The sequence below is a fragment of the Suncus etruscus genome, chromosome 6, assembly GCF_024139225.1.
Source record: "Suncus etruscus isolate mSunEtr1 chromosome 6, mSunEtr1.pri.cur, whole genome shotgun sequence".
NCBI classification, from domain to species: domain Eukaryota; kingdom Metazoa; phylum Chordata; class Mammalia; order Eulipotyphla; family Soricidae; genus Suncus; species Suncus etruscus.
Genome location: NC_064853.1, coordinates 6163639 through 6189955, shown reverse-complemented (window position 1 = coordinate 6189955; position 26317 = coordinate 6163639). Strand labels below are relative to the sequence as shown.

The window sequence follows — 26317 nt, the reverse complement described above, 5'->3', positions numbered from 1 at the left end:
GGACTGCAAGTCTCACTGCCCTCTCCCCCATCTCAACTCTACAGTGTAGGGCTCAGTGTTCAAGTTCAGCAGACAGGCAGGCCCTTCCCCCAGCTCTGCCTGGATAAGAGAGGCCTGGGGACTTTCCAGCCCAGCCCAGCTCATCAGGGCTCACAGCTCTTCCCAGAAGCCTGGGGGCTGGTTCCATTTCTTTTCAATTTATCACTAACTTACCTCTGACTTTTCACCAATTCTCCAAAACTCAGTGAGGAGAAAGGGTTAAGACCAAAGAGGAGAGAAAGAGAGCACTTGACAAGCATCCCATTTGGGCATCCAAACCCCACTGGGAGTAGTTTAAGTACAGAACCAGGGGTAATCCCTGAGTACTACCCGGTGGAGCCCCCCAAGAAACCAAGATAGTAAAGTGAGTGAGGCACTTGGCTTAAAACCTATCTGCTGAAGGTCAGCCCCAGCACTTTATCACCAAGCACCACTGAGTCACTCCTGAGCATCACCTGGCGTGGCCCAACCCCAGGAAAAGAAGGTAGGGTCTGGCCCTGTGTGTGGACTTGCCAATACAGTGAGGTCCTAGTTTAGTCCCTGGTAGTATTTTGTGGGGGGAACATAGTTTGGGCCACACCGAGCAATGCTCTTCCTGACTGCACTCAACTTCTAGCAGTGCTTGGGGAGTCACATGGGAAGCCAGGACTTTAACCTGGACTGGCCACTGCAAGGCAGGCGCCCTACCCTCTATCATCTCTCTGATCCTGGCCCCTAGTATTTGAATACATACCTAGATCATTGTGATTAAACATGAGTCTATTTTTGGTTTTGGGTCACACCCAGCAGTGTTAATGGTTACTCCTGGCAGGCTTGGGGGACATGCCTGGGATCAAACCTGGGTTGGCCACGTGCAAGGCAAGGTTGTCACACAGACCAGCAAACCATTTTCTTAAAATGCTGAGCATATTAAGGTGATTTGTAGTCCAATGTACCTAACACTTTAGTTCAGAAAATAAACCACTGGGGCTGGAGAGATAGCACAGTGGTAGGGCATTTGCCTTGTACACAGCTAACCCCAGATGGACTCCAGTTCAATTCTCGGCATCCCATATAGTCCCCTGAGCATGCCAAGAGCAATTTCTGAACGCCGAACCAGGAGTAATCTCTGAACGCCACCAGGTATAACCCAAAAATAAAAAAGTGAGCAGAAGTAGGAAGAGCAGTAGTAGTATCTGAGCTGAGTTTGGTCTCCAGGGTACTACCAGGGATGATCCCTGCACACAGGGCCAGGAATAAGCTCTGAGCATTGCCAGATACAAAATACAGCAAATAAAAAGGACGGAGGCAGGGACTGGAGTGATGCCAGCAGGGAGGGCATTTGTTTTGCACGTCTGACCCGGGTTCAATTCCCAGAACCCCATAGGGTCCCCTATGACAGGAGTGGTCCCTGTACACAGCTGGGTGTGACCCTAAAAATAAAGTTGGTGGGGTGGGGTTAGGGATCACTTGACCCCAGGTGCTGGAAATGGAAGGATTTTTTTTGACTTTTGGGTCACAAACCGGTGGCACTCAGGGTTACTCCTGTCTCTGCTCAGAAATTGCTCTGGGCAGGCTTGGGGGAGCATATGGGATGCTGGGATTCAAACCTCCATTCATCCTGGATCAGCTGCTTGCAAGGCAAATGCCCTACCACTATGCTATCTCTTCAGCCCCAGGAAGGATTATTTTAAAGGAGAAAGCCACTCAACACTTAGTATGTGGGGCCCCAGAGTGTCCTTGGCTCCTATATTTCCCCCAGACACTGCTAGGAGTCGCTTCTACCCACAAAAAAATTAGGGGCCTGGGAGAGCTCAGTTGCACAAGACTTATCTTGTATGAGGCCAGTGGGATGAAGGTCTGATCCCAGAAAAGCTACTATTTTGAGATCACTGAATCCCATATGTGGGAACCAGCCATGTGCGAGTATGGAGCTGGTCTCTGGAAAAGATGAAAGCAAAGAAAAGGGAAAGATTTGTCCAGAAATTGGGGCCCTGGGACTGAAGCAACAGCAGGGAGGGTTTTTACCTTGCACCCAGCTGACCTGGGTTAGATCTCTATAAAAATCACTCTCCATGTTGTGAAATCAACCCCACATACCATATTTCTACCCTCAGACAGACCAGTCTGAAGAAGCAGGAAAGCCATGAAGGATTAATAAACCAAGCAAGCTAGGAGAGAATCATGGAGTCAGTGGCTTCTCTTTCGTGGTCAAGCACCAAACTAAACTGACTTTTTTTGGGGGGTGGGGAACCAACCTGGTGATGCTCAGGGGTTAGTCCTGGCTGTGCGCTCAGAAATCACTCCTGGTTTGGAGGGCCATATGGGACACCAGGGGATTGAACCAAGGTCTGTCCTAGGTTAGCATGTGCAAGGCAAACGCCCTACTGCCTACACTACTGCTCCGGCCCCTAAACTGACTCTTCTTTACTCTCCCAGTACAAAATCCACCAGAGTTGGGGAATGTTGAGTGATCCAGGTGGGCTTTTACATATCAAAGGGATAAATTCAAAGGGATGAGGAAGATGGGGGGAATACCTTGTTTGGGTTAATAGCTGAGTGTCATCTTACAATTTCACCCTTTCTGTTTAAAACAAAAACAAAATTGAGAAAAGCTATAAAAGTTTTGTTCTACTGTTCTCGACAGAGGCAGGAATCCCAGATCAGGATTTAAAAAGTGGTTGTTATTTTACACAGGCACAGTAAAAGTTGGCTGTAAAAAATGTCAGGTTAGGACCCGGAGAGATAGCACAGCGTCGTTTGCCTTGCAAGCAGCCCACCCAGGACCTAAAGTGGTTGGGTCAAATCCCAGAATTCCATATGGTCCCCCGTGCCTGCTAGGAGCTATTTCTGAGCAGATAGCCAGGAGTAACCCCTGAGCACTGCTGGGTGAGGCCCAAAAACCAAAAAAAAAAAAAAAAAAAAAAAGGTAAAAAAATGCTTAAAAAAGGGGGGATGAGGTTGGGGGGGAAAAAATCAAACAGGGCCGGAGAAATAGCGTGGAGATAGGGTGTTTGCCTTGCATGCAGAAGGACAGCAGTTCGAATCCCGGCATCCCACATGGTCCCCCGAGTAACCCCTAAGCGCTGCCGGGTGTGACCCAAAAACCAAGAAAAAGTAAAAAAGAAAAAAAATTATCAAACAACATTATGCATTTTCCCGGAACTGTGTAAGCTAATATTAAACCATGAGAGTTGGACACATAATTATCTGTTTGCAATGGGGCTTAGAAAAAGAGTTGTTATTAAGATCTATCCAGGTAGAACACACAGTTTAATTTAGTGACTGATTGAGAGATTTTACCTAGAAGAAAGTTGCAGGTGGTTCTGAAAGCAGCTTCTCCTCCATTGGGCTTCAATTGGGCTTGTTTTCTTCCTCTTCACCTCCTGTAATAGACTGCCGAGGTCGTCTGGACGGAGAGGTCTTCGGCACATGGGTTGGAATCTGGGTGGGGGGACCCCATCATCTCCTTGCTGTTGGTCCCCCTCCAATGGCTTCTACCCCATCAGTGACCTTGATAAGCTGCTGCAGGTTGAGAGGGCCAAGGTCCTCGCACAAAGCATCTTAGGTAGAAGAAAGGCGGTGAGAGGCCATAGCAGTAGGACATCTGCCTTGCACACAGCTGACACAGAACAGACCTTAGTTTGATTCCCAGCATCCCATATGGTCCCCTGAGCCTGCCAGGAGCAATTTCTGAGCACAGAGCCAGAAGTAACCCCTGAGTGCCGCCGGGTGTCACCCAAAAATCAAACCAAACCAAAACAAACAAAAAGAAAGGCAGTGGGCCTCAGCCTCTGGGACTCTGTTCAGGGTCCTCTGCTCTCTCCTCTAAACTGCCTGCTTCTGTCCTGCCGGATGGAACCTCTGCTGCCTGGGTGGTGGGGCAGCTGAGAGCAGAGCAGAGCGACATGAAGCCATTCAGAAAGGGGGTCATGTGGGCCCGGAGAGATAGCACAGCGGTGTTTGCCTTGCAAGCAGCCGATCCAGGACCAAAGGTGGTTGGTTCGAATCCCGGTGTCCCATATGGTCCCCCGTGCCTGCCAGGAGCTATTTCTGAGCAGACAGCCAGGAGTAACCCCTGAGCACTGCCGGGTGTGACCCAAAAAAAAAAAACAAAAAAAACAAAACAAAACAAAACAAAAAAAAAAAAAGAAAGGGGGTCATGTGCACCTATGTTCCATGATGAGCACTGCACCCTCAGTCCAGCTCGAGGAGGCCATCATGGTGATAAGCCACCAGAGAGTCAAATCACCATTGTGGAGGTCTTCGGGTTGGAAAGAGGAAAGTGGGGGAATGCCTTTAATAGCTGGGTGTCATCTTACAGATCTCCGATGTCCCCTGTCTCCTTAGGTCTCCTGAGCCTGCCAGGACTGATCCCTGGGTGCAGAGCCAGGAATAAATTGGGGGTGTCACACCCAGTGGTGCTGAGAGATTGCAGAAGGGTTGACCATTTGTGAGGCAAGTACCTGCCCCTGGGGTGCTCCAGCACCCCCACCTCACCGCTCAGGGGCAGAAGTGGGGCTGCCTGGCATGCAGGTGCAGAATGAGCCCAACCTCAGGGCTGGGGCACTGGGACCCAGGCTGATGTCACATGAGGTGTTGATGCCTCAGCCCGGGCCCAAGACACTGATATACCTTCTATCGTGGCCAACACTCCTGGGTCCTGGCTCACCTCCTCCTGGAAGTCCTCAGCAATTCTGGAGGCCACAGAGGAAACGGGCCAGGGCAGACGGACATCGCACCAGCTCTGGCTCCTGGCCTGGTGGCCCTGTGGGGTCACAGGGCAGCTTCCCAGAAATGCTGGCTGGAGCTGGGGCGGGGGCAGGTCGGGCGCAGGACAAACAGACCAAAGGTGAGCAGGGCTGGAGTGCCGGAGGCGCCATGCAGAGAACAGGACGACCCCAGGCAGGGGTGCAGGCGCGGGGTGTGGGGCATGGATCCCTGGACCCCTGCAGGGCCCTGGGCCTGCTCCTCCTCCTGGCCCTGCCCCAGACCTCCATGGCAATGGCTGGGCCTGGGTGGCCTGAGCCCGTGTTTGGGCGCCTGGCGTCGCCCGGCTTCCCGGGCGGGTACCCCAACAATCAGGTACTGCGCTGGAACCTGACAGCACCTCCGGGCTACCGCCTGCGCCTCTACTTCACGCACTTCAACCTGGAGCTGTCCTACCTCTGCGAGTATGACTTCGTCCAGGTGGGGTTAGGACCAGGGCTGGGGCGGGAGGAGGGAGGAGAGGAAGGTGGGGAAGAAGGTAGGGAGCAGGGAGTGAATGAGGAGGGAGTAAGGGAGGAGGGAGGGGAGGAAAGGAGAGAGGAGGTAGGTAGGCTTGAGCCCCCCAACCCCTGGGGCCCAGACCCCCATGAACCCCACCCCTGTGCCCCAAGACCCCTGTGACCTCTGACCTCACGAACCCCAACTCCACAGCTGAGCTTTGGGAACAAGGTGCTGGCCACGCTGTGTGGGCAGGAGAGCACCGACACCGAGCGGGCACCGGGCACTGACCAGTTCCTGTCGCCCGGGTCCCACCTGGACGTGACCTTCCACTCCGACTACTCCAACGAGAAGCCCTTCTCGGGGTTCGAGGCCTTCTATGCAGCTGAGGGTGAGTGGCCAGGCCCCCAATCCCAGCCCCCAACCCACTCCTCTGAGGCTGGACAGATGCCACACTCAGGGACATAAGGGGCCTTGGTACCAGCCGACCTCCCTCCCAGCATTCAAGCCCAGTGAAGATTTGCCTGTCTCCAGCGAATTCTGCAGCTGTCTCTGTGTGACCAGCCAAGTGACTCAACCTCTGTGCTCTGTAGGGTCTGAGCTCAGTCTGAAACAAGGCACAGATGTGCTGCTGTTGTTGTTGTTTGTTTGTTTGTTTTGGGGTCACACCCAAAGGTGCTCAGAGGTTATTCCTGAATCTGTGCTTAGAAGTCGTTCCAGCAGGCCCAGGGGACCCTATGGGATGCTGGGAATCGAATAGGGGTCCGTCCAAAGTTGGCGGTGTGCAAGGCAAACGCCCTACCACTGTGCTATCACTCCGGCATCCCATGTGCTGGTTGATTCCAAAAAGGCAACACAATGGGGCTGGAGTGATAGCACTGCGGTAGGGTGTTTGATTCAGGACGGACCTGGGTTTGATCCCAGCATCCCATATGGTCCCTGAGCATGCAATCAGGAGCAATTTCCGAGCTCAGAGCCAGGAGTAACCCATGAATACCGCCAAGTGTGGCCAAAGAAACCCCAAAATAAATAAGTAAATACATTAAAAAGAAAAGGCCATGCGAGCTGAGGCAGGAGCAATAATAGCACAGCTGGGAGGGCATTTGCCTTGCACGGCGTGGCTGACCTGGGTTCAATCCCAACATCCCGTGTGGCCCGGAGTCCTCCAGAGTGATGCCTGAGCGGAGTCAGAAGACATCCCTGAGCACCACTGGATGAGGCCCAAATACAAACAAACAAACAAACAAACAAATGGAAAAGGCCACATAAGAGAGTACAGGGGAGGGCCAATGGACTGGTATAGCCAGCCCTGGTTCTATCCTCAGCACCCCATTCATGGTCCCCTGAGCCCCACCAGGAGTGATTCCTGAGCACTGAGCCAGGAGTAACCTCCAGGTGTGGCCCAAATCCATTCGCAGCACCCAGCCTGGGGCCGCCTTCAAGCTGGTGGGCACAAGGGGCCAGTGGTGCCCCTCCCAGCCTAGCTCACATCCTGCCATTCCCTGCTGCTCCCTCTCGCCCCCACAGACATCGACGAGTGCCAGGTGTCCCCAGATGAGCCGCCTGTGTGTGACCATCACTGTCACAACCACCTGGGCGGTTTCTACTGCTCCTGCCGGGCTGGATACACCCTGCATAGGAACCAACGCACCTGCTCAGGTGAGCCTGGGCTTCTGGCCAGGGGCTCTTCCTCTTCTTCCTCCTCCTTTTCTTCTTCCTCCTCTTCCTCCTTCTCCTCTTCCTGCTCCTCCTCCTTCTCTTACTGTCAGCACTGTGGGGCCCTCTCTGCCCTGGAGACTCTGGGGGACCTGGCCTGGCTCACACAAGCACCCTGCAGAAAGGTGCTGGCTTTCCAGAAAGGGGGCTGAGCCAGTGACTCCACACCCTGCACAGAGAACAAGAGAGAAAGGTTAACGGGGCCAGAGGGAGAGTACAGTGGGAGGGCACTTGTCTTGCACACGGCCCACCCAGGTTCGATCCCCGGGATCCTGTATGGTTCCAGAACATCACCAGGAGTGATTCCTGAGTGCAGAACCAGGAGTGACCCCTGAGTACAACCAGATGTGCCTCCCCCTCTCCCAAAAGATAAAGGACAGGTAGGGGCTAGAGAAACCAGAGAGGGCCCCGAGAGATAGCACAGCGGTGTTTGCCTTGCAAGCAGCCGATCCAGGACCTAAAGTGGTTGGTTCGAATCCCAGAATTCCATATGGTCCCCCGGGCCTGCCAGGAGCTATTTCTGAGCAGACAGCCAGGAGTAACCCCTGAGCGACGCCGGGTGTGGCCCAAAAACCAAAAAAAAAAAAAAAAAAAAGAGAGAGAGAAACCAGAGAGATAACACAGCAGACAGGACGCTTGCCTTGCACACAGCAGACCTGAGGACCATCTCCAGCATCCTTTGGGGTCCCCTGAGCACAAAGCCAGGAGTAACGCCTGAGCACTGCTGGGTGTGGCCCAAAAACCAAATAGAAAACTTAAGAGACTGGATGGAGCAGGGTAGGGCAGAGGGAAGCTCCCAGGTAGGAGTCCCAGACCAAGCAGGCTGATCTTCGCCCCCCTCCCGCCTCCACTACCCCTGCCCTCTGGCCCCCCAGGACACCCCCCACTGCCCGCTCCACTCTCTTCTGTCTTTCAGAGAAGCGTGTCTAGCATCCCCCTCTGGCGGGCATCTGCCCTGCAGGTGGAAGCTGAGCTGGGCCCTTCACCCCCGGACCTAAATAAAAGAGCTGGTTCCGCCCACCTGTCGCTGAGTCTCTCTGGAGGAGGGAATGGGGATGCCTTTCTGCCCTTCCTCTGGACCCCTTACCCCTTGGCATTGGTTGGAAGTAGGCACTGAGGCCTGAATAGGGGTAAGCCTGGGATGCTAAGCTAAGGGCATCCAGGCCCCTACAGGCCCTTGGGCTCCCCTGCGCTGGCCTGACTCAAGGGAAGGCCCCAAAGACGACTTGGGGGTCCCCTGGGTAGGTACAAGGTGAGGAGAACAAGGAAGTGTGAAGCAGCCACACTCTTATCCTCCCACCTCGTCCTTCCTTACACTCAAGCCCCAGCTGGCCATAGGCATCAATTCCTCCTGCCGAATGCCCTGAGGAACAAAAAGAACCCCTACTTCTATGCATACCTAGGCCCCCCTCACCTCACTCTCAGGACTGTGCTCCTGACCCAGGGCCCCCCAGTTGGGCCCCCCAGCCAGAGCTTTTACATCTCGGAAAATGTAAGAATTTACTTCCAAGAAACCACTGTGGGCCAGAGCCATAGCACAGTGGGGAGAGCGTTTGCCTTGCACGCAGATGGCCTGGGTTCAATTCCTGACACCACATAGGGTCCCCTGAGCCCCATCAGGAATGATTCTTGAGTGCAGAACCACTGCGAAGTATGGCCCCAAAAACAACCAAACAAAAAAAGGAGGCCAGAGCGGTAGCACAGCGGTATGGCATTTGCCTTGCACACAGCAGACCCAGGACGGACCTGGGTTCAATTCCAGGCATCTCATATGGTCCCCGGAACCTGCCAGGAGTAATTTCTGAACTCAGAGCCAGGAGGAATCCCTGAGCACCGCCAAGTATGGTCCAACCCCCCTAAAAAGAATAAACAAAGAAACTGCTATTTCTGGAATCCCCTAAACTGACCCCAAAGGCTTGGTGAGGCACCCCCTGCCCTGCCCAGCTCACGCCTGTCCTCCCCCTCCAGCCCTGTGCTCGGGTCAGGTTTTCACCGACCGGTCAGGGGTGCTCAGTAGCCCTGAATATCCGCAGCCGTACCCCAAACTGTCCAGTTGCACCTACAGCATCCGCCTGGAGGAGGGGTTCAGCATTATCCTGGACTTCGTGGAGACCTTCGATGTGGAAGCGCACCCCGAAGTCCAGTGTCCCTATGACTCCCTAAAGGTGGGTCCTGCCCCTTCCCCTGACCCCCAGTGCCAGTGCTGCCGAGTGACGGGGAGGGGGGCCTTCTCAGATCCACACACACAGCAAAGAGTACGGCCCGTTTTGCGGGGGGACCCTGCCGCCTCAGATCGACACTAAGAGCCACATGGTGACCGTCAACTTCGTCACTGACGACTCGGGGACCCACAGAGGCTGGAAGATTCGCTACAGAGGCACAGGTAGGTGCGGGAAAAGCCCCCCAGGAAGACCTGTGCACCCCAAAGCGGCCAGCTCAGGTCTTCCTGGGAAGTGCAAGAAGAGACCCAAAGGGGGGCTGAAAAGTGACTGATGAGAACAGACAGATGGGAGCATACACAGCCCTTTCCTGAGCCATGTCAGATACAAAGCCCAGAGATGGGCTGGCACCTCATTGCCCAGCAGGATGGGGGTCCCTGCACAGTCCAAGCCTTCTGGTGGATTCTCAGTCTTGGGGAGACTGCTCCACCCTAGCCAGCTCTTTCTCCATCTTAAGTGATTTGCAGATCAAGAGCTTCAGGGCCAGGCCAGAGCGATAGCACAGTAGGTAGGGCACAGGGCCTTTGCCTTGCACACAGCTGACCCAGGTTTTATCCCCAGCATCCCATATGCCCCCCCACCAAAAAAAAAGAGTTTCAAGGGCTGGAGAGATATCATGGAGATAAGGCGTTTGCCTTGCATGCAGGAGGACGGTGGTTCGAATCCCAGCATCCCATATGGTCTCCCGAGCCTGCCAGGAGCGATTTCTGAGCATAGAGCCAGGAGTAACCTCTGAGCGCTGCCGAGTGTGACCCCCCCCAAAAAAAAATTAAGGAGCTTCAGGGCCTCCGTTGACTTCATTGAAGATATAATAGTTTTCAGAAATGGGCTTGCCACTGTACTTCTTTTTTCTTTCTTTCTTTTTTTTTATTTTTATTTATTTATTTATTTATTTATTTATTTATTTATTTATTTATTTTGTTTTTGGGCCACACCATGGTTACTCCTGGCTACGTGCTCAGAAATTGCTCCTGGCTCAAGGGGACGCCGTTGAACCCAGGTCCTGAGTCAGCCACTTGCCCTACCACTGTGCTATTGCTCCGGCCTCATCCTTCTTCTTCTTCTTCTTCTTTTTTTTTTTTAATTTTCCTTCTTCTCTTCCTTTTTTTTTTTATTTTTTTTTTCACTTTTTTTTTGGGGGGGGGCCACACCCTGTGACACTCAGGGGTTACTCCTGGCTATGCACTCAGAAGTTGCTCCTGGCTTCTTGGGGGACCATATGGGACGCCGGGGGATCGAACCGCGGTCCGTCCTAGGCTAGCGCAGGCAAGGCAGGCACCTTACCTCCAGCGCCACCGCCCGGCCCCTTCTTCTCTTCCTTAATTTTTCTTTTCTTTCTGGAATGCTCAGGGGACCATATGGGACCCCGGGATTTGAACCACAGTCTTCTGCATGCAAGGCAAATGCCTTGCCTCCATGCTATCTCTCTGGTCCCTTTTCTTTTCCTTCTAATCTTTTAATTTTTTTATTACTATTTTTTTTTTTTTTTGGTTTTTGTGTCACATCCGGCAGCGCTCAGGGGTTACTTCTGGCTCTATGCTCAGAAATTAATCTTTTTATTTTAATTTGTTTTATTTTGTTTTGGGGCCACACCCAGCAGTGCTCAGGGGTTATTCCTAGCTCTGCGCTTAGAAAGAAAAGAAATAACTCCTGGTAGGCTTGGGGGATCATATGGTATGCCAGGAATAAAACCTGGGTCTGTCACAGGTCAACCAAATACCACTGTGCTATCACTCTGGCCCCCCATCTCTTTTTTATTTATTTATTTTTTTTGCTTTTTTGGGCTACACCTGTTGATGCTCAGGGGTTACTCCTGGCTATGTGCTCAGAAATCGCTCCTGGCTTGGGGGACCATTATGGGATGCCGGGGATCAAACCACAGTCCATCCTAGGTTAGCTTGTACAAGGAAAATGCCCTACCACTTGTGCAACCGCTCCAGCCCCCTCTAATTTTTTTTTTGGGGGGGTCACACCCGGCAGTGCTCAGGGGTTCCTCCTAGCTCTACACTCAGAAATCGCTTCCAGCAGGCTCCGGGGCCATATGGGATGCCGGGATCCGAACCACCGTCCTTCTGCATCTAAGGCAAACGCCTTACTGCTGTGCTATCTCTCCGACCCTCCTCTAATCATTTTTTAAAATAACTTTGCTCTCACTTATCTGGAAATAAATGTATTATAGTCAATTGTGTCAACTATTTGGTGTATTTTCTTCAAATATAGCTAAAAAATAAAGTTTCAGGGTCCTGTGAAAGCACAGCGCGGAGGGCATTTGCCTTGCATGAAGGAGAACCGGTTCCATCTCAGGCATCCCATCTGTTCCCCTGAGCCTGCCAGGAGTGATGGCTGGAGTATCTCCAGGTGTGGCCCAACAGCAGAACAAAACAGAGACTGGAGCATTGGAACAGTGGGAAGGGCTGGATTTGATCTCTGGCATCCCATATGCCCCCCAAGATGCCAGGAGTAATTCCTGAGCAGTAGCCAAGAGGAACCCCTAAGAGCCACTGGCTGTGATGTCCCCCAAACCAACCAAACAAACAAAGAGCTTCGGGCCAGGGGGAAACAGATGGTCCAAAGGGCTGGAATTTGCTCTTTGATGTTGGAAGTAGGAATTTGATCCCTGAGTCCTGCCAGAAGGGATTCCTGAGTGCAGAACCAGGAACCCTGAGCACCGCTGGGTGCTGGGTGTGGGAACAAACTAACCCCCCTCAAAAAAAAAAAAACCCATGGAACAGGGACCCCCAAGTTGCTTATTCCAAGGTTGTGGGCGCCCTCGCAGCCAACACACTTGCTCCCTCCGTGCAGCTCAGCCCTGCCCTGATCCGACAGCGCCACCGCATGGCCGCATCTCGCCGGTGCAAGCCCAGTACGTGCTGACAGACCGCATCTCGGTCCTCTGCGAGCCTGGCTTTGAGCTCATGAGGGTAAGACACAGGGTTCGGGCACCAGGACAGAGTTCGTGTCATGTTTTGGAGTGGGTGAGTGGGGCAACACCCCATGATGCTCAGGGGTTTCTCATGGAGGTGCTTGGGGGAACAGGTGGTTCTAGGGATTGAACTCGGGCCTCCTGCCAGCAAAGTATGTGGCTTGGGGCCACACCCGGCGGTGCCCAGGGGTTACTCCTGGCTCTGCGCTCAGAAATGACTCCTGGCAGGCTCACGGGGATCATATGAGATGCCGGGGATTGAATCCGTGTGGGCCCGTACAAAGCAAATGCCCTACCTGCTATGCTATTGCCCCTCAGAAGACATTTTATTTATTTTATTTATTTATTTATTTATTTATTTATTTATTTATTTATTTATTTATTTATTTATTTATTGTTTTTGGGTCACACCTGGCAGCGCTCAGGGGTTACTCCTGGCTCTACACTCAAAAATCGCTCCTGGCAGGCATGGGGGACCATATGGGATGCCGGGATTCGAACCACCATCCCTCTGCATGCAAGGCAAACGCCTTACTTCCATGCTATCTCTTCGGCCCCCCCCAAGAGACATTTTAAATACATTTAAACTACCAGGTGTGAGGGCCTGAGTGGCAGCACAGCAGGCAGGGGAGGGTGTTGGCTTTGCACATGGGAGACCCATGCTTGAGATCCCACATGGTCCCCTAAGCACTGCCAGGGGTAATTCCTGAGTGCAGAGCCAGGAGGAACCCCTGAGCATCATTGACTGTTTTGGGGGTGGGGGGCAATAAAACTAACAAACTAAAAACACACGTGCACACACAAACACAGGTGTTGGGGCTGTAGCGATAACACAGTGGGGAGGGCCTTGCAAATGGCCGACTGGGGATCCCATAGGGTCATATAGGATCTCTGGCATTCTATACGGTCCCCAAGCCTGCCAGGAGTTATTTATTTTGGGGGGGATTTTCTTCTTTGGGTTTTGGGCCACACCTCGAGGCATTACAGGAGGTTACTCCTGGCTCAGAAATTGCTCCTGGCAGGCTTTGGGGACCATATGGGATACTGGGATTCGAACCACCATCCGTCCTGGGTCAGCTGCGTGCAAGACAAATACCATAATGCTGTGCTATCTCTCCGGCCCCAGGAGTAATTTCTGAGTAACCCGAGTGCCGCTAGGTGTGGCCCAAATAAAAAGAAAACAAACCCCTCTGAAAATGTCCTTTTGCTTTGTTTTGGGCCAGACCTGAGAGTGCTCAGGGCTTATATCTGACTCTCCTGGCTGGACTGGTGGGGGGGGGGGGCATTTGAGATGTCGGGGATCAAACCCAGGTCAGCTGTGTGCAAGAGAAACCCCTTTCTCCTGTGCGGCCTCTCCGGCTCTGAAATATCCCTTCCTTTCATTTCTAAATTTTGCTGTACCTGGCAGTGCTTAGGAAGGGCTTCTCCTGGCTGCTCAGGGGGTTCTCCCAGGGGTGCTCAGGGGGTGAGGCTTCATTAGGAAACAAGGGCTGACTTCCTGTGTGCAGAGCTGGCCTGCAGCTGGCTGAGCTGAGCCCCCCGCTCTGATTGGCCCTTTTTCGGAAAAGCACTTTGGAAAGCGGAGACGAAAATAGACAACTTTCCCCCGACCTCACATTAGGACGGCTCCAGGGGAAGGGGCTGAGGCAGGAGCAGCGTCTACTCACCTGATCTGCGCACACATCACGCTCCGAAGTCCCTCCTTTCTGTCAAATAACCTTTGGGCCAGCACTCCCGGGGACTCCAGGATTAAAGTGCTCCTGGAAAGCGCGGGGTCTGCGAAGTTATAAATAGCAGGTAGTGACCACTCTGGAGGGGGTGAAAATGCTTAGAACGTTGTTTTGGGGACACAGGTCCAAAAGCTTCGTCTCTTTATGTCTCCCCTAACTGGCACCGAATCCCGCTGTCGGCTGTAATAACACAGGTGCCAGCTAGCGGTGCAGTGCAGGAGAAGGGCAGGGGAGTGAGGGTCCAGGATGCCCACTCTGCCCTTGTCTTCTGGTTGGGAGAAGTACCCCCCCCCGTTTTTTTTTTTTTTTTGGTTTTTTTTTTTTTTTTGGTTTTTGAGTCACACCTGGCAGTGCTCGGGGTTACTCCTGGCTGTCTGCTCAGAAATAGCTCCTGGCAGGCACGGGGGACCATATGGGACACCGGGATTCGAACCAACCACCTTTGGTCCTGAATCGGCTGCTTGTAAGGCGTCCAGGATTCGAACCAACCACCTTTGGTCCTGAATCGGCTGCTTGTAAGGCGTCCGGGATTCGAACCAACCACCTTTGGTCCTGAATCGGCTGCTTGTAAGGCAAACGCCGCTGTGCTATCTCTCCAGGCCCCGTTTGTTGTTGTTCTTTTGTGTGTTTTTTTTTAAAGACCTTTGGACGACAAATATAAGCAGTGCCTGGTTTGTCTTTTTGTTTTGTTTTGAGGGCCACACCTGGCATTGCTCAGGATTTACTCCTGGCTCTGTGCTTGTTTGTGATTTATTTCTGGCAGGCTCAGGGGAAGCTGGGGATGGAACCCAGGTTGACCATGTGCAAGACAAACGCTCTACCCACCATGCTATTACTCCGGCAACTTTTTTTTTTTTTTTAGTTGTTTTGTTTTCTGGTTTGGGCCATACCTGGTGGTGTTCAGAAGTTACTCCTGGCTCTGTGCTCATGGTTCATTCCTGGCAGTGCTCAGGGGACCCTATGGATGCTGAGGATCAAACTCTGGCTAGCCATGTACAAAGCAAGTATTTTCCCCACTATACTATCGCTCCAGTCCTAGCTTCTCAACTTCTCATATTTTTTTGATCATCCAAAGGGGCCATTGAGGTAGTACAATGGGTAAGAATGGGTAAGATGCTTGCCTTGCTCGCAGAAGATCTGGGTTCGATCCCCAGCATCCCATATGGTCCCTGGTATCTGCCAGGAGTGATTTCTGAGCACAGAGCCAAGAGTAACCCCTGAGTGCCACTAGGTGTGACCCAAAAACAAAATACAAAACAGAAACAAAAAACATATGGGATGCTAAGGATTGAACATGGGTTGGCAACATGCAAGGCAAGGGTCCTCCTCACTGTTTTGTTGCTCCAGCTCATTTATTACATTTTTTATTTCTTTTTCTTTTTTCTTGGTTTTTGGGTCACACCTGGTAGCGCTCAGAGGTTACTCCTGGCTCTGCGTTCAGAAATCGCTCCTGGCAGGCTCGGGGGACTATATGGGATGGCCCAGAATTGAGCCACCATCTGTCCTGGGTAGGCCTCGTGCAAGACAAACAACATGTCTTACTGCTGTGCTGTCACTCTGGCCCCTTCTTCTTCTTTTTTTTTTTTTTTTGTGGCGTGTGTGTGTGTGTGTGTGTGTGTGTGTGTGTGTGTGTGTGTGGTTGGACCACACCGGTGGCATTCAGGGCTCCCTCCTGGCTCTGCATTCAGGGGCCATTCCTGCATGCTCAGGGACCACCTGGGCAAACCCAGGTCAGTTGTGTGCAAAGCAATCACCTTCCCCTTTACTTTTTTTTTTTTTTTTTTTGGTTTTTGGTTTTTGGGCCACACCCGGCGGTGCTCAGGGGTTACTCCTGGCTGTCTGCTCAGAAATAGCTCCTGGCAGGCACGGGGGACCATATGGGACACCGGGATTCGAACCAACCACCTTTGGTCCTGGATTGGCTGCTTGCAAGGCAAACGCCACTGTGCTATCTCTCCTGGCCCTCCTTAGTGCTTCTCACTGAAGTGGAGACAGGGCTGGAGAGTTCAAAGGGCTGACTATGTGATTTGCATGTGGGGGCTTAGAGTTGATCCCTAAGAGTTGGTCCCCAGAGTATAAAACAGGCAGTACTTCCCAACACAGGGAGGGGCCCAAAGGGAGAGAGGGAGGAATGGAAAAAACGGAGGAAGGGAGGAGGGAGAATAGGAGGAAAAGAAGGAAATGAGGGAAGGGAGGAGAAAGAAGAAAGGAGGGAAGGAAGAAAAAGAAGGGAGAAAGAAAGGAAGGAAGGGAGGGAGGAAGTCCATACGGAAGGACAGAGAGAGGAAGGAGAGACAGGAGGAGAAAGGGGAGCAAGGAAGGAAGGATGGTAGGAGGGAAGGAGGGAAGAAGGGAGAAGGGATGGGGACACTGCTCTGTTGTTCAGTGTTCTGTCCGCAGGAGCTTGGGTTCCATCCCTGGCACGGTGTGGCCTCCTGAGTGTCATAGAGGCTGTGCCCTTCTCAAAAACAAACAAAAAGGGGCCAGAGAGGGGCCAGAGAGATAGCATGGAGGTAAGGCATTTGCCTTTCATGCAGAAGGACGGTGGTTCGAATCCTGGCATCCCATATGGTCCCCTGAGCCTGCCAGGAGCGATTTCTGAGCATAGAGCCAGGAGGAATCCCTGAGCACTGCAAAGTGGGACCCAAAAACAAAAACAAACACACATACACACACACACACACACACACACACACACACACACACACACACACACACAAAGAAGACAAAGGGCCAGAGAGATAGCATGGAGGTAAGGCATTTGCCTTTCATGCAGAAGGACGGTGGTTCGAATCCCGGCATCCCATATGGTCCCCTGAGCCTGCCAGGAGCGATTTCTGAGCATAGAGCCAGGAGGAATCCCTGAGCACTGCAAAGTGAGACCCAAAAACAAAAACAAACACACACACACACACACACACACACACACACACAAAGAAGACAAAGGGCCGGAGAGATAGCATGGAGGTAAGGCATTTGCCTTGCATGCAAAAAGACAGTAGTTCGAATCCTGGCATCCCATATGGTCCCCCGAGCCTGCCAGGAGCAATTTCTGAGCCACAGAGCCAGGAATAACCCGAGCGATGCCAGGTGTGGCCCAAAAACAAACAAACAAACAAAAAAGGGGGCCGAAGAGATAGCACAGCTATAGGGCATTTGCCTTGCATGAGGCCAACCCAAGAAATGGTGGTTCGATTCCTGGCATCCCATATAGTCCTCTGAGTCTGCCAGGGGCGATTTCTGAGCACAGAGCCAGGAGTAACTCCTGAGCGCCGCTGGGTGTGACCCAAAAACCAAAAACAAACAAACAAAAAGTGGGGACAATGGAGCAATGGTACAGAGTGGGAGGGGACATTTGCCTGGCATGAGGCTGGTGACCTGGGTCATCACCCGATGATGACATCAGGTCCCCCAATTACCACCACCCTGAGAACAGAGGCAGGAGTCATGCCTGAGCACTTCCAGGTGTCCCCTGCTCACCATAAACAGAGTGACATGTTGCAAAGGGGGTGTGGGCCACTGCTGGGGTGGAGCGGAGTCCTCACACCCAGTGCTTGGCCAGGCCTGTGCCTGTCTGCCAGCGCTGTGCTGGAAAAGCACCGGAACAGGAAGGGTTGGGAGCTCGGGAGGGACTAGGTGATGCCATCCTGGAAATGGAAATGACGAGATATCCCATCCCTCCCTAGGGGTCCGTGGCGCTGGTGTCATTTGCTGCCGTGTGTCAGAAGGATGGAACCTGGGACCAGCCAATGCCCGAGTGCAGGGGTATAGTGTGACGTCGGCCCTGCTCCTGCCCCATCCCTGCCTGGTTCTCTAGGGATCCCCCAATGAGCACACAGTGGCTAAAGGGGAGTCTTTGGAGAGTGATAGGCCATCGGGGAGGGCATCTGACGGGCACACGCTAACTTGGGTTCAATCCTTGGCATCCCAGAGGGTTCCCTGAGCAGCAGCAGGAGTGATTCTCAAACACAGGGTCAGGAAAAACCCCTAAACAAAAGGAAACAAAAGGAAAGATGGGGAGCCTTGCTACCAGGATAAGAATTTTCTTTAGGGCCCAGAGAGATAGCACAGCAGTGTTTGCCTTGCAAGCAGCCGATCCAGAACCTAAGGTGGTTGGTTCGAATCCCGGTGTCCCAAATGGTCCCTCGTGCCTGCCAGGAGCTATTTCTGAGTAGACAGCCAGGAGTAACCCCTGAGCACCGCCGGGTGTGGCCCAAAAAAAAAAAAAAAAAAAAGAATTTTCTTTAGAAAACCATAACTGGGTGGGGGGTGGAGAGCTAGCATGGAGGTAAGGTGTTTGCCTTTCATGAGAAAGATCGTGGTTCGAATCCCGGCATCCCATATGGTCTCCCGTGCCTGCCAGGGGCGATTTCTGAGCATAATGCCAGGAGTAACCCCTGAGCACTGCCAGGTGTAACCCCAAAACCAAAACCAAAAAAAAAAAGAAAACCATAATTGGGGACTGTGGAGTGACAGCACAATGTGGGTGGTGCCTTGCACACGACTGACCCAACTTGACCCCTAGCGCCACAGAGGTTACCTCGATCCTCACCAGGAGTGACTCCTGTGTAAGCCCTGAGCACCGCCTGGGGTGGCCCTAAAACAAAACAAAAATCAATCCCAAAAAACAAAATCCCCAAAATTAAAACAGAAAAAGCACCATTAAAAATGGGGCTAAAGGGGGCCAGAGAGATAGCATGGAGGTAGGGTGTTTGCCTTGCATGCAGAAGGACGGTGGTTCGAATCCCAGCATCCCATATGGTCCCCTGAGCCTGCCAGGAGAGATTTCTGAGCATAGAGCTAGGAGTAACCCCTGAGGGCTGCCAGGTGTGACCCCCCCCCCCAAAAAAAATTGGGGCTGAAGTGATAGCACAACGGTAGGTGTTTGCCTTACATGCAGCTGGTTTCTGGCCTTGCTGAAAGGTGGCCGGAGTGATAGCACAGCAGGGAGGATTGTTTGACTTGCACAACAAGGCTAACAGGGGTTTGGTCCCTGGCTCCTCACATGGTCTTTTATTTACTTTTTTGGTTTTTGGGACACAGTCGGCGCCACTCAGGGGCCACTCCTGGCTCTGTGCTCAGAAATCGCTCCTGGCAGGTGAGGGACCATATGGAATGCCAGGGATTGAACCTGGCTCGTCCTGGGTGGTCTGTGTGCAAAGCAAACACCCTACCACTGTACTCGGGTTGAAAGAGGAGGCTTTAATCCCAAAACTATTTCTCTGGCCCATCCCCCTATGCAATTTTTTGTTTTGGGGACCATAATTGGTAGCACTCTGTGTACCATCTGGGGTGCCAAGGATCAAACTTGTGTCACTCTGGCTGGGACCCCGTGGAAGTGAAGCCACATAGAAGACCAGAGTCTGGACAAATGATTTTAGGTGAAGGGATAAAATGGGAAACCCACAGATTTTACAAAGTCTGAACAATTGGTGTTGGTGATGGGATAAAAGTCCACAGACTTTTCACATTGGACAAATGGTTTTAGGTGAAGGGATTAAATGGGAAGCCACAGACTTTACACGTCTGGGCAAATGGTGTTGGTGAAGGGATAAATGTCTACAGTGTATTCACGTTTGGTCAATTTGGTGATGGAATAAAAATTTAAAAAGGGAGGACCTGGAGAGATAGCACAGCGGCGTTTGCCTTGCAAGCAGCCAATCCAGGACCAAAGGTGGTTGGTTCGAATCCCGAATCCCGGTGTCCCATATGGTCCCCGTTGCCTGCCAGGAGCTATTTCTGAGAGACAGCCAGGAGTAACCCCTGAGCACCGCCGGGTGTGGCCCAAAAACCAAAAAAAAAAAAAAAAAAGAATTTTTTTTTAAAAGGGAGATAACTAGTATAGGCCAACTGAAAAGTTTAAAACGTTTATAACCGCCTGCATCTAGCTTTGCTTCAGGTGTATCTCTTAATCTAAGTCATTTTCTTGCTGATTTAAATGTACTTTGTTTTCTATAGTTAATGTTCTCAATTGCAAATTTGTTTTACTGTGTATTTTGGTGTATTAGCCTGTTTTTAAAGTGTATGTTCTGGGGGCCGGAGAGATAGCATAGAGGTAAGGCGTTTACCTTTCATGCAGGTCATCGGTTCAAATCCCGGCATCCCATATGGTCCTCCGTGCCTGCCAGGAGCTATTTCTGAGCATGGAGCCAGGAAAACCCCCTGAGCACTGCCGGGTGTGACCCAAAAACCACACACACACACACACACACACACACACACACACACACACACACACACACAGTATGTTCTGTATAAATAATCTTGTAATTGTGTGTAGGTAAGGTTATATAGGAACATAAAAATTCCAGGAAAATGGGTAAATGTATAATAGGAACATGAAAGTTCCAGGATAAAATGCTTGATTTTAAATAGCATTAAGAGGTATAGGAGGGAGAGTAACCCTGAGCATCCCCGGTGTGGCCCAAAAACAAAAACAAAAAAAAGAGGTATAGGAACTAGGAAGTTCCAGGATAGTGCTTGGTAGAAAGCATTAACGAAATTTTGTTTGTTTGTTTGTTTTTTTAGTTTTTGGGTCACACCCAGCGATGCTCAACTATCTCTCTGGGCCCTAACAAAATTTTAAGTTACAGGTGTATGGTGTATTTTGCAGAAAAGTTATGTTTTTGGAAAAGGCTAATATGTTAATTTTCACTTTAAACCTTGTTGCTTTGGAAATATTACCCGCCTTTGGCTATAAGCGGAAGCCGGTAAAACAAAGGATAACTCATGCTCTTTTGTTTTTATTTTAAAAAAGGGGAGCAGATGTAACCTCACCCCGCATTCTTCGTGTAACCTTACCTACAAGAAAGACTTTCCCGTGCCCGGAGAGATAGCACAGCAGCGTTTGCCTTGCAAGCAGCCGATCCAGGACCAAAGGTGGTTGGTTCGAATCCCGGTCTCCCATATGGTCCCCCGTGCCTGCTAGGAGCTATTTCTGAGCAGACTGCCAGGAGTAACCCCTGAGCACCGCCGGGTGTAACCCAAAAACAAAAACAAAACAAAACAAAACAAACAAAAATAAAGACTTTCCCATTTCTGGGGGGATTTTGGGGAAGTTACAAAAGGTTTGGCCTCAGGGGGCAAAAGGGGATTTGCATGGATGCAGGATGGAAGAGTTGGATACAAATGGTTCTGGGCAGGAGGAGAAAGGTCTCCATCACCATCTACCACCATCCAAGCCCATCCAAAGGGCCTTTTATTATTTTATACAATAGCCAGGTACATTTGGTTTTTTTTTTTTGTTGTTGTTGTTTTTGGGTCACACCCGGCAGCGCTCAGGGGTTACTCCTAGCTTTAAGCTCAGAAATTGCCCCCAGCAGGCTTGGGGGACTATATGGGATGCCAGGATTCGAACTACCATCCTTCTACATGCAAGGCAAATGCCTTACCACTGTGCTATCTCTCCGGCTCATGGCCAGGAAATTATTTTTTTTTTTTTATTTTTGGGTCACACACACCTGGCAGCGCTCAGGGGTTACTCCTGGCTCTATGCTCAGAAATCGCTCCTGGCAGGCTCAGGGGACCATATGGGATGCTGGGATTCGAACAACCATCCTTCTGCATGGAAGACAAATGCCTTACCTCCATGCTGTCTCGCCAGGCCCCTGGCCAGGAAATTTTTAACTTATTATGGCATAGTGCATCTAATAGCAATGTGCACCCTCAATTTATTGGGCTTTCTTGGTTTTGGGGCCACAGCTGGCAGTGCTAGGGGTCTCTCCTGGCAGGTTCAGGGTACCCTATGGGATGTCAGGGATTGAACCCAATTCAGCTGTGTGCAAGGCAAATGCCCTCCCCCGATGTGTTATTAATTGACACCTATTGGGCTATTTTCCCAAAGTAAACCGAGTGCTGTTGTTGGGGTCACTCCAGGCAGTTTTTTTTTGGGGGGGTGTAGGGTTATACCTGGCCACTCTCAGGGGTTACTCCTGGCTCTGTGCTCAGAAATCGCCCTTGGTCGGCTCAGAGGACCATATGAGATGCCGGGATTTGAACCACCGTCTGTCCTATGCTGGTGGTGTGCAAGGCAAATAATGCCTTACCTCTGTGCTACCTCTCCAGCCTTTCCAGGCAGTTCTTGGGGAGAGGCACAGGGGCCAGAATCGGACCCAAACCTCATACCTCTCTGGCCTTTTTTTGGGGACCCGACTCCCACAAACCATACTTGGTTTCCTGTGGTTGGGGTCCATGTCCCAAAGCTGGGCCTTTTCTACCAGTCTGCTCTAGGAGTTTCTGTGAAGCCTTTTCTCCGAGTTCAAGCTCCCCACCGAGCCTTTTTTTTGGGGGGGGGGGCGGGGGTCACACCTGGCAGCACTCAGGGGTGTTACTTGTTACTCCTGGCTCTGCACTCAGAAATCGCTCCTGGCAGGATCATATGGTATGCCGGGATTTGAACCACCATCTATCCTGGACAGGCTGTGTACAAGGCAAATGCCCTAGTTCTATGTTATAGCTTCGGCCTTTTTTTTTTTTTTTGCATGTGGTGCTGGGGATTGAACCCGGGGCCTCACACCTGCAAGGTTTCACCCCTGGGACACACCCGAGGGAGCTCGGGGGCTTCAGTTAGCAATAAGGGGCCTTTTCACTCACAACAGCGTCATCTGTGGAGAAAGGGCTGTCCCGGGGCCTGCCTGCCTGTTTAGCGAGGGTCTAGGAAGCCCACCTGGCTTTGCCTCCTCCCTTTGGGACATTTCCCTCTGCACTGGCCATGTCCTCCACCGGAAGCTGTGTTCAGCATACAGGGGGCTGGTGCCCCACTCGGGGTGTGCCCCGCTGACCCACCTCTCTCCCCCCTTCACCAGAGGTGGACTGCGGCCCTCCTGATGAGCTGCCCAATGGCCACGTGGAGCATATCACCGGGCCGGACGTGACCACCTACAGAGCCGTGATCCGCTACCGCTGTAACGAGACCTTCTACACGATGGAAAGGGGTGACGGTGAGCACCCCGTGGGCTGGGGGTAAGGACACGGGCACAATCGGGAGCAGCCATCCACACTGCCTGCCCAACTTGAACCCACTTTTTGGGGGGCTTGGCTTGGACCAAAACCACTTCCCGCCACCTGCTCCAGCTCGAGTGACTTTAGTGCCAATTTGCGAGACTCTGAAAACAGATCTTATCTAGTAAATGACTACAAACAAGCAACTATTCCAAATGGTTTAATTGAAGGAGGCGAAAACCTTATCATTAAGCACTTGAGATGGTCATACATATTCAAGGTACACATCTGAAAGGTTCCCACTTGGCAGCAAACACGGTTAATGCCGAGCCCGCCCGATTGCTGCGATTGTGGGAAAACGATTCAGACACCTCTGGTAGTTCCCACTGAGGCCCCCAAACATCAACAGTTTCCAAGGGGGTATTCAAGCAAATGACCACCACGCAGTCGAATAGGGTTGCTTTTGCAATGATTTGCAGGTGAGTACGTGTGTGAGGGGGATGGATTCTGGACCAGTTCCGGAGGAGAGAGATCGCTGCCCTTCTGTGAGCCTGGTGAGATGCGTCGAGGGGTGGTGGTGATGGTGGTGGTGAGCAGCAGCAGCAGCGGCAAGGGTGGGGAGACGGTTGGAAGAGGAATCGTTGTGGTCGGCAGAAAAGGCACCTCAGCGCCAGGTTCTCAGCCCAAAGTGTAATTCCAACTCCAGTTCTGTTCCTGCAAATCCCCCCAACCCCTGAGATTAGCTGCTCACTACATCAGTCAGTGGATTATTATTTTTGACCTTACAACTAGGCAAACATGTTAAGTGATTAAAAAAAAATGACCTCGAACCATGTTATACATTTATAAACACCAAGCGGAGCAGCCGGAGTTCCTTTGCCTCTCTGTAAAAGCGCTAATAAAACCCAGAGCTAATAACTTTATTATTTCCCTAAGCAATTGTTTTTCATGACACCTAGTTTTTGAACATTAATGCCATTTGCCTTTTCCTAGGACTTAAAGGAAAGAACAATTTTAATACCAAAATTGGCTCTGATGATCTAGTTGAATCAAAGCAATTAAAAAATAAAGCACCCAGAAAGGTAGTAACATATTCATTACACCGACATTATTCGGTTGTTGTTTTTTTTTAAACCTTTTACTCTAGCTGACACGCTTAGCAAAGTTTAATAATCATATTCTGCCACAAGCAGTGCTTCCTACACTAACAAAGGCCGTAACTAGGAACGAGAATCCAATTTCCGACTTGGAAGAATTAACTAGACCCTAACTACTTATAAACCTAAAGGTTTCTGGCTAAAATAACCATAGCCCATGATTTCATTGTTAGGTTTTGGGGTCACACCCAGGGACCATGTGGTGTTGGGGAGAGACCCCAGGTCTTAAGACCTGCATTCATATTTGCCACCCAAGTTCTCTCTCAGCCCTTATACCCCAATTTTGAAAGCCATTAAAAATGGTTCAGTCAGGGCCGGCGCGGTGGCGCTAGAGGTAAGGTGCCTGCCTTGCCAGCGCTTGCCTAGGAGGGACCGCGGTTCAATCCCCCGGCATCCCATATGGTCCCCCAAGCCAGGAGCGACTTCTGAGCGAATATAGCCAGGAGTAACCCCTGAGCATCACCGGGTGTGGCCCAAAAACCAAAAAATAAATAAAATAAAAAGGTCCGGTCAGGGGATGACTGGAGGAAACCAGTGGGCTCCTTGGCCTCCAAATCCAAAATTTTCAGTAATTGATGGGGAAAGGAACTGGGCCAAACCATGGCAGTGGCCTTAGCCTTAACGACAGACACTGAGTGTCCATCATTTTGTTTTAGGGTCATACCCCGGTTCGTGCTCAAGGGTAACTCCTGGCAGTGCTCAAAGGACCCAGGGCCAGCTGTGCCAGGCAGATGCTCTCCCTGCTGTGCTCTTGCTCCAACACACCCCACCCACCCCCAATCTGCCATTCGATTTTCTTAGGAGCTAATACAGCAAAGTTCCCCTTTCCAGCCTGGGGAGGACATTATTTTTTTTGGTTTTGGGCTCACACCCGGCAGCATTCGGGAGTTACTTCTGGCTCTGTGCTCAGAAATCTCTCCTGGCAGACTGGAGGAGACCATATGGGATGCTGGGATTCGAACCATGGTCCTTCTGCATGCAAGACAAATGCCCTCCCTCCATGCTATCTCTCTGCCCCCTTGGGGAGGATTTTTGTGCTAACTGGAATCCTCCCCACTGGGCCCTCCCTGAGTCGGGTCTCTCTCTGCCCAGTGTGTGGGGTGTCATCTCGCACCATCGAAGGCCGCATTTATGGAGGGCAAAAGGCCAAGCCCGGAGACTTTCCTTGGCAAGTCCTGCTGATGGGCGCAGGGACGGCGGCGGGTGCGCTGCTGTCAGACGGCTGGATCCTGACGGCGGCCCATGCCGTGTACGAGCACAGGGAGGCGGCTTCGGAGCTGGACATCAGGATGGGCCTCCTGCGGCGGCTGTCACCGGACTACACACAGGCCTGGGCCGAGGCCATCTTCATCCACGAAGGTTACAGGCACGGCGCTGGCTTCGACCATGACATCGCGCTCATCAAGCTGAAGGACAGAGTGCCCATCAACAGCCACATCCGGCCCATCTGCCTGCCGGGCCCCACGGCAGGTTCCTTCATGCAGACCAACGACCTGGGCACGGCATCTGGATGGGGGCTGACCCAAAAGGGGTTCCCCGCTCGAACTCTGATGTTCGTGGACGTGCCCGTGGCCGACCACCAGACATGTGCCCGTGCCTACGAAAGGAAGGCCATCCCCGAGGCCCGGGTGACTGAGAACATGGTCTGCGCGGGGCTGGAAGGTGGCGGCAAGGACAGCTGCAAGGGCGACAGCGGTGGGGCGCTGGTGTTTCTTGACCCCGAGACACAGAGGTGGTTTGTGGGCGGAATCGTTTCCTGGGGGGCCAGAAACTGTGGGGAGGCAGAGCAGTACGGGGTCTATACCAAAGTCCTCAACTACATCTCCTGGATCCACAACATCATGAGTAACTTTTAATCACCTGCAGCCCTGGGCTGGGCTTCCCTCCTGGCAACACCAGAGGGTCAGCCTCGAGGCCTTAGCAAAGCACCAGGTGGCAACCGCCACCACTCCCACATGCTGCTCCATACCCTAAGGGTGCTGCCTCTCCCCACTGACCCCACAGAAAATGCTCACAGCACGCTCAGTAAAGCTGTGCCACCAACTCCTCTGTGCTTGCGTTGGTTCTTGCAGGCTCGAGCGCCTGAAGACTGACTGGCCCAAGTGACCAGCATAGTAGCTTCATTGGGAGTAAGGGGGTCCGGGGCCACACCCAGGGGCGCTCAGGGTCCACACACAGCGCTGGGGACTGATTGCAGGTTGTCTGACCTGCTTGCTATACTCTCTCCAGGCCCAGAATGTTTTTTTTTTTTTTTTTTTTTTTTTGGTTTTTGGGCCACACCCGGCGGTGCTCAGGGGTTACTCCTGGCTGTCTGCTCAGAAATAGCTCCTGGCAGGCACGGGGGACCATATGGGACACCGGGATTCGAACCAACCACCTTTGGTCCTGGATTGGCTGCTTGCAAGG

General features: G+C 52.0%; 1 protein-coding gene across 1 annotated transcript; it reads left to right on the top strand.

Moving 5' to 3' along the window:
- Positions 1 to 4454: 4454 nt before the first annotated feature.
- On the top strand, positions 4455 to 25767 carry MASP2 (MBL associated serine protease 2). The gene is made up of 10 exons (XM_049775299.1): positions 4455 to 5208; positions 5440 to 5617; positions 6754 to 6885; positions 8911 to 9107; positions 9178 to 9325; positions 11964 to 12082; positions 17501 to 17579; positions 22619 to 22753; positions 23234 to 23308; positions 25004 to 25767. The coding sequence occupies exons 1-10, from the start codon at positions 4549 to 4551 to the stop codon at positions 25765 to 25767; spliced, it is 2487 nt and encodes an 828-aa protein (XP_049631256.1). The 5' UTR covers positions 4455 to 4548.
- The last annotated feature ends 550 nt before the right edge of the window (positions 25768 to 26317 follow it).